The sequence below is a fragment of the Myxocyprinus asiaticus genome, chromosome 45 (genome assembly GCF_019703515.2).
Source record: "Myxocyprinus asiaticus isolate MX2 ecotype Aquarium Trade chromosome 45, UBuf_Myxa_2, whole genome shotgun sequence".
NCBI classification, from domain to species: Eukaryota; Metazoa; Chordata; class Actinopteri; order Cypriniformes; family Catostomidae; genus Myxocyprinus; species Myxocyprinus asiaticus.
The window spans coordinates 32,288,223-32,294,467 of record NC_059388.1 but is presented as its reverse complement, the minus strand read 5'-3'; the positions used below and the strand labels follow the sequence as shown (position 1 = coordinate 32,294,467).

Sequence of the window (6,245 nt, the reverse complement as noted above, 5' to 3'; positions counted from 1 at the left end):
TACCTAATTTTAAGACCTGCTAAGGACCAGATGATTTTGATTATGTCCTGTTACGTAAAACCATAGAATTCAAGGAGGGTGTACTTTCTTTTTCACATGACTGTATATTGTTTAAAATACTAGTTTTGAACTGAAGCTGGCTAACGCGCTAAAGCTAGCTGCAACACGTCATGTGTGCTTGAAACGTCACATCCATGTGTTGTATTTGGGACGATACTACACTTTGAAAATTCATACACAAGCAAACTTGTCTTGGTTCTCACCCTGAAATCAAAAGAAAATAATTAATCATATATATTATTGTTGGCATTGTGACATTTTTCATGCCATACACATTTTACCTCTTTTGTTTTTTGTAATTTTTTACATTACAGTTTTTTGTAATGCAGTTACAGTAATGAGAATTGAGGGGAAAATGTCTTTATATGTCTTGAAAATAATGTCACAATGCCAAAAATCATTTCTTTTGATTTGACAGGTTTCATGAGATTCCCTCATGCTCATTCAGTCAGTAATCTGTAACATTTCACGTCTTCGCTCTTCATTAACATTAACACAGGTGTGTGTCTTTCAAACTTTACGTATAACATCAGAGATGGTTGTCATTTTTATTAACTTTGGCAGTATCTTCAATAAAAATATTTTGTTATAGTGGATCAGAGAGACGTTTAAATGTTTGTTTCTCGCTGCATGACGCCATCTTTATTTTCACAGAGCTGCTGTGACGTTTCATCATCAGCATCTGCGTTGGTCTCGGTCTGGTCCTGGTCCTGGTCCTGGTCCTGGTCCTCAGTCTGTTTGTACATCTCGTCTCTCTTGCGTTCCTGCTCCAGCAGTCTGTAGTTGATGAAGTTGCCGATGAAGAGCCAGATACTGGCGAATATCACCACAGATCCACAGCACAGGTACATGTACTTGAAGTTCTTGGTGATGTCCACTAACTTCCCTGAAATCAACAGACATGATTATTCAAACTCCCATCTCAGTACGCTGACTATACGCAAATATATTTATTTTTTTAAATGATAGATATTTACTATCATGAGGCTTCAGATGCATCACAGTGATTTCTCAAACAATTCCACACAAGCAATGCACGCAGTAAAACTCACATTAGAAACTGAGAATGGGCTCTTATTCAGAACAGATTCCATTTCTAAAAAATACTGGAATGGGATGATTTGACACCGTACTAAAATACGCTGACAGTGTTTCCTGTGCTACCAATCAGCATGGATCACACGTGTCCTGGAAAACCTGGAATTTTGCAATGCAGTTTTTTTTGCAAGGCTTTTGTTGGCAATTAATTGATAGTCTATGTATTCCATTATAAGAGTGTAGTCCATCAATAGACAAAAGTGATGCAGGCGTTTGGTGTGAACGGCCCTTAACTAACGTGAACCGCTCTGAGAGTCCTGACAACAGTGTATTCGTGCATGTACGCAGAACAACATCCCCCCTGCCCCAATGTCCGGTGCCCCACGCAGTTGCGTGGTGGTTAAAAACGCTACTGATAACACTCCCAGATACACAAGACTTCTATGACTACCTGTATTTTCTGGAATATAAGTCACGTTTATTTCATCATCTGAAAGGTCCTGCGACTTACAGTCCGAAGCGACTTATATACATAATTTATACGTAATGTCAACCGTTCAAATGCATATATGCTTACACTCAAACAGATGACAACAGTGGCCAATTCTGAATATTTTGCCTTTACAAAGTAGTTTATGCAACTAGTTTAAATCTTCTGTCCATCATATCATTATTTAACAAACTCTCTGTTTCGTCTCATTCAGTCAGTGAACCGGATAATTAATGCACAGCATAGAGGGTTTAAATATGAGAAATATCCACAGATAGACCGTCTCTAATGTTAATGGATGAATAGAAAACAACAGGCATACTGTTTTAGTCACAGCATAGAGTTACAAAGCAGCTGTAATATTTGTGATATTTGCAACGTAAACAATAATTTCTGACTTCTACGTTCATAACTGTCCAGAATACAGAAGTAGCAGGTGTTAGAATAAAGTGTAGGTAAAAATTAATTGATCAAGTGAGATATTCACTTCGTGCTGATAGTATTGCATGAATGCATCACTTCCGGTCGTGCGGTCGCATACAGTCTAGTCGCACAAGCTGAAATATTTAAACGCAGCCGAAGCTCAAATTGGATCCAATGATTCAGTGACTCACTCATAGCACATAAGACGCTCATTGTTCATTTTCTATACTTGAATCATTAAAACAGCTTAAGTTGGTGCTTTTTGCTTATTCTTTAAAACAATAACCCTGGAAAACATGTCTGTGGATCAGTCTGAACTTTTTCGACCCTCATGAGTTTGCATCCATGTGAGTTATAAACTTTAGACAACGATGACAGTCTTCAGACAGTCCACTGATTTAAAGCAAATTATTAATTCACACTGGGTTGGTAGCGTGGTGATTTGGCCTTAATACCTCGGGATGTGAATTAATTTTCCATAATTTAACGATCGGAGTCCATTTATACTTCGGTTGTCACATGTAGTATGTGGAAAACACGGAATCTAGTCGTAAGAATGGCATTAGCAATAAAACGCAGAATGTCGTGGAAATTGACGTATTTGGACGAACATTAATGTTTGAATGTACAATTAATCAAATTAAAATTGTGATATGTCCTAGTGTGATAATTAAACTCTGATTTAATTGAATACATAAATAATCTGCGAGTTAAGCTTCAAAATGAACGTGTAGAGCCGGCCGCTCATACACTGAAAACACCTCATTCATGATCGTCAAATAATGAATTAATAACATATCTAAGACTAATGAACATTTTCAATCCGTCATTAGGAGACAGAACAGAATGATGTAATCAATAAGAATATCCTACATAAGAACTGGTACCTGCCAGAGGAGGTCCGATGAGCACTGGACCACACTCCACAATAGTGGTGAGACCCACAGCGCTGGAGAACCTCTGAGCGCCCACCAGATCCATGAGTGTCTCAAACAGAACGGCACTCACCATCCCGAATGCAAAGCCAAAGAACACGGCGTACACCACCATACCGGTGTAGCTCTCCACCAGCGGACACAAGACGTGACACACACCATTATACAGCACGGCGAAACTGAAGAAATACTGGATCTTTGGACGGATCCATCGCGAGTTGGCCAGCAGTCCCATGGACGGCCGGGCGAACATATCCACGAACGCCAGGATGGAGAGAAGAAACGCTGCTCGATACTCGTCAACGCCACTGTCTTTGGCGAATGGAGAAAGAAAAACAATTGGTGCAAAAAAACCGACGAACATAATGACGTTTCCTGACAAGTAGATGAGGAACCCGCGGTGTTTGAAGAGCGACAAGTCTAGGTATTTGTTGACGGTCTGCCAAGCACTGGTCTTTTCCGTTTTGGAAGCCACAGCCGCAGGTTTCTCTTCGTCTTTCTTGGTCTGGTTTGGAGGAGCTTCCAGCGGTCTCATGAGAGCTCCGGCCACACAGCAGTTGAGCAGAAGACCTCCGAGGATGAGGAAGCTTCCCCTCCATCCAAAATCATTGATGAGGTACTGGTTGAGCGGCGCGAGCGTGCTGAGGAACACTGGACTGCCGGCCATGGCGAAGCCGTTAGCGATGGGCCGTTTCTTGTAGAAGTATCTCCCGATCATTGTTAACGCTGGCTGCAGGTTGAAGGCGAGACCGAAACCTTTGAGAGGAGAGAAGATGTGAACAGTATCATGAGTTTTCATATATTCTTTAACAGTCATCAGTTCTAAATGTCAGAGTAAATAACAACCATTAAATGATCTAAAAGTGCAATTTTTGTTTTAGTTACTTTAATTACTATGTTTAGAGTCCTGTTGCTAGGGGGGTTTGTGGGTGGTTGCTAGGGCATTGTGCTTGGTTGCTAGGGTGTTGTGGGCAGTTGCTAGGGCACTGTGGGTGGTTGCTAGGATATTGTGGTTGGTTGCTAGGTAGTTGTTAGATTGTTGTGGGTGGTTGCTAGGGCATTGAGGGTCGTTGCTAGGGCATTGTGGGTGGTTGCTGGGGGGTATTTTGGGAGATTGTTAGGGTGTTGTGTGGTTGCTAGGGCATTGTAGATAGTTGCTAGGGCATTGTGGGTGGTTGCTGGGGGTATTGTGGGTGTTTGCTAAAACATTGTATGTGGTTGTTAGGGTGTTATGGGTGATTGCTAGGGAATTGTGGGTGGTTGCTAGGGGTATAGTGGGTGGTTGCTTGGGCATTGTGTGTGGTTGCTAGGGGATATTGTGGGTGGCTGGTAGGGTGTTACGGGTGATTGCTAAGGTATTCTGGGTGGTTGCTAGGGGGTATTGTGGGTGGTTGCTAGGGCATTGTGGTTGGTTGCTAGGTGGTTTCTAGGGTGTTTTGGGTGGTTGCTGGGGGGTATTGTGGGTGGTTGTTAGGGTGTTATGGGTGCTTGTTAGGGTATTGCAGGTGGTTGCTAGGGCATTGTGAGTAGTTTTTAGAGCATTGTGGGTGGTTGCTAGGGCATGTGGGTTGTTCCTAGGGCATTGTGGGTAGTTGCTGGGGTATTGTGGGTGGTTGCTAAAGCATTGTAGGTGGTTGTTAGTGTTTTAAGGGTGGTTGCTAGGGCATTGTGTGTGGTTGCTAGGGAATTGTGTGTGGTTGCTAGGGGGTATTGTGGATGGTTGCTAAGGCATTATGGGTGGTTGTTAGGGGATATTGTGCGTGGTTGGTAGGGGGTTTTGTAAGTGGTTTTAGGGGGTTTTGTGGGTGGTTACTAGGGCATTGAGGTTGTTTGCTAGGTGGTTGCTAGGGTGTTGTGGGTGGTTGCTAGGGCACTGTGGGTGGTTGCTAGGGTGTTGAGGGTTGTTGCTAGGGCAATATGGGTGGTTGCTGGGGGGTATTTTGGGTGGTTGTTAGGGTGTTGTGAGTGTTTATTAGAGCATTGCAGGTGGTTGCTAGGTATTTGTGGGTAGTTGCTACAGCATTGTGGGGTGTTGCAAGGGCATTGTTGGTAGTTGCTAGAGCATTGTGGGTTGGGGTATTGTGGGTGGTTGCTAGGGCATTGTGGGTGGTTGCTAAGGGGTATTGTGGGTGGTTGTTAGGGTGTTTTGGGTGGTTGTTTGGGTATTTAAGTGGTTGTTAGGGCATTGTTGGTGGTTGCTGGTGTGCTGGGTTGTTTAAAGGGTGTTGTTTGTGATTGCTAGGGCACTGTGGGTGGTTGCTAAGGCATTGTGGGTTGTTGCTAGGGTATTGTGGGTGGTTGCTGGGGGTATTGTGGATGGTTTCTAGAGCATTGTAGGTGGTTGTTAGGGTGTTAAGGGTGGTTGCTAGGGCATTGTGTGTGGTTGTTAAAGTGTTGTGGGTAGTTGTTGAGGTATTGCAGGTGGTTGCTAGTGTGTTGTTGGTAGTTGTGGTACTTATTATGGGTGGTTGCTATTGGGTATTGTGGGTGGTTGGTAGGGGGTTTTGTAAGTGGTTGCTAGGGGGTTTTGGGAGACGCTTTTAATGCTGTTATTCATCTTGAAAATTATGAAAGCTGTATTTGAACAAGGGAAAATCAATCACTGTGTCAATCTTAGAAAAACTTAAATATGCTCATTATCTTCTGAAACACAGCTTGTTAAGAACATTAGTCTCTGTGCTGAATGAGAGCATTGTGGGAAACTGGCTGACTCTGTAATCTAATTAGATGAATTAGATGAATATTGAATTATCTTAAATAGATTTTATGTTGGACTCACCCCCAATTACACCAATACAGATGTATAGCTGCACAACGTTGTTACAGAAAGAAGCGCTGATCATTCCGATCGCACACAGAAACCCACCCAAAATCATGATGGGACGACAGCCGTATGTGTTCACAAGAATACTGCTGATTGGACCTAAACAAACAAACAGATTAAGCAGGAAAAAATGAAGGCAAAGCAACAGATTAAAATAGTTTGAATGTGTTTATACATAAAAACAACAGAGTTGTAAAAAACATAAGATCATAACTGATCAAACAATGGAACGTTTAATCTCTGGAGATTAAATCTGCTAATTAGAGTCAAAACAGGCCAAATAAAGGGATGAGGGAGTGTTTTGTGGATTTAGATGTAGAATCTAAGTGGAATCTGGGAATTTACTAAAACATGTCCTTGAACAGAATATACTAGATGTTTATAAAACTTTGTGAATTGAGTATGTTCTCTACACTAAATCATCAGTATTTGAGGTATACATGATAAACAATTTAGTAAACACAACAATTTATCT

At 42.0% G+C, this 6,245-nt stretch overlaps 1 protein-coding gene across 1 annotated transcript in view; it reads right to left on the bottom strand.

Moving 5' to 3' along the window:
* Positions 1 to 323: 323 nt before the first annotated feature.
* Positions 324 to 6,245, bottom strand: part of LOC127435200 (monocarboxylate transporter 2-like) — a 15,380-nt gene continuing 9,458 nt past the window's right edge. The window contains exons 3-5 of the mRNA XM_051688473.1: positions 5,726 to 5,869; positions 2,899 to 3,702; positions 324 to 946 (exon numbers count right to left, since the gene is read on the bottom strand). Coding sequence (XP_051544433.1) covers positions 669 to 946; positions 2,899 to 3,702; positions 5,726 to 5,869 — 1,226 coding nt within the window. The 3' untranslated portion in view covers positions 324 to 668. The remainder of the gene's footprint in view (positions 947 to 2,898; positions 3,703 to 5,725; positions 5,870 to 6,245) is intronic.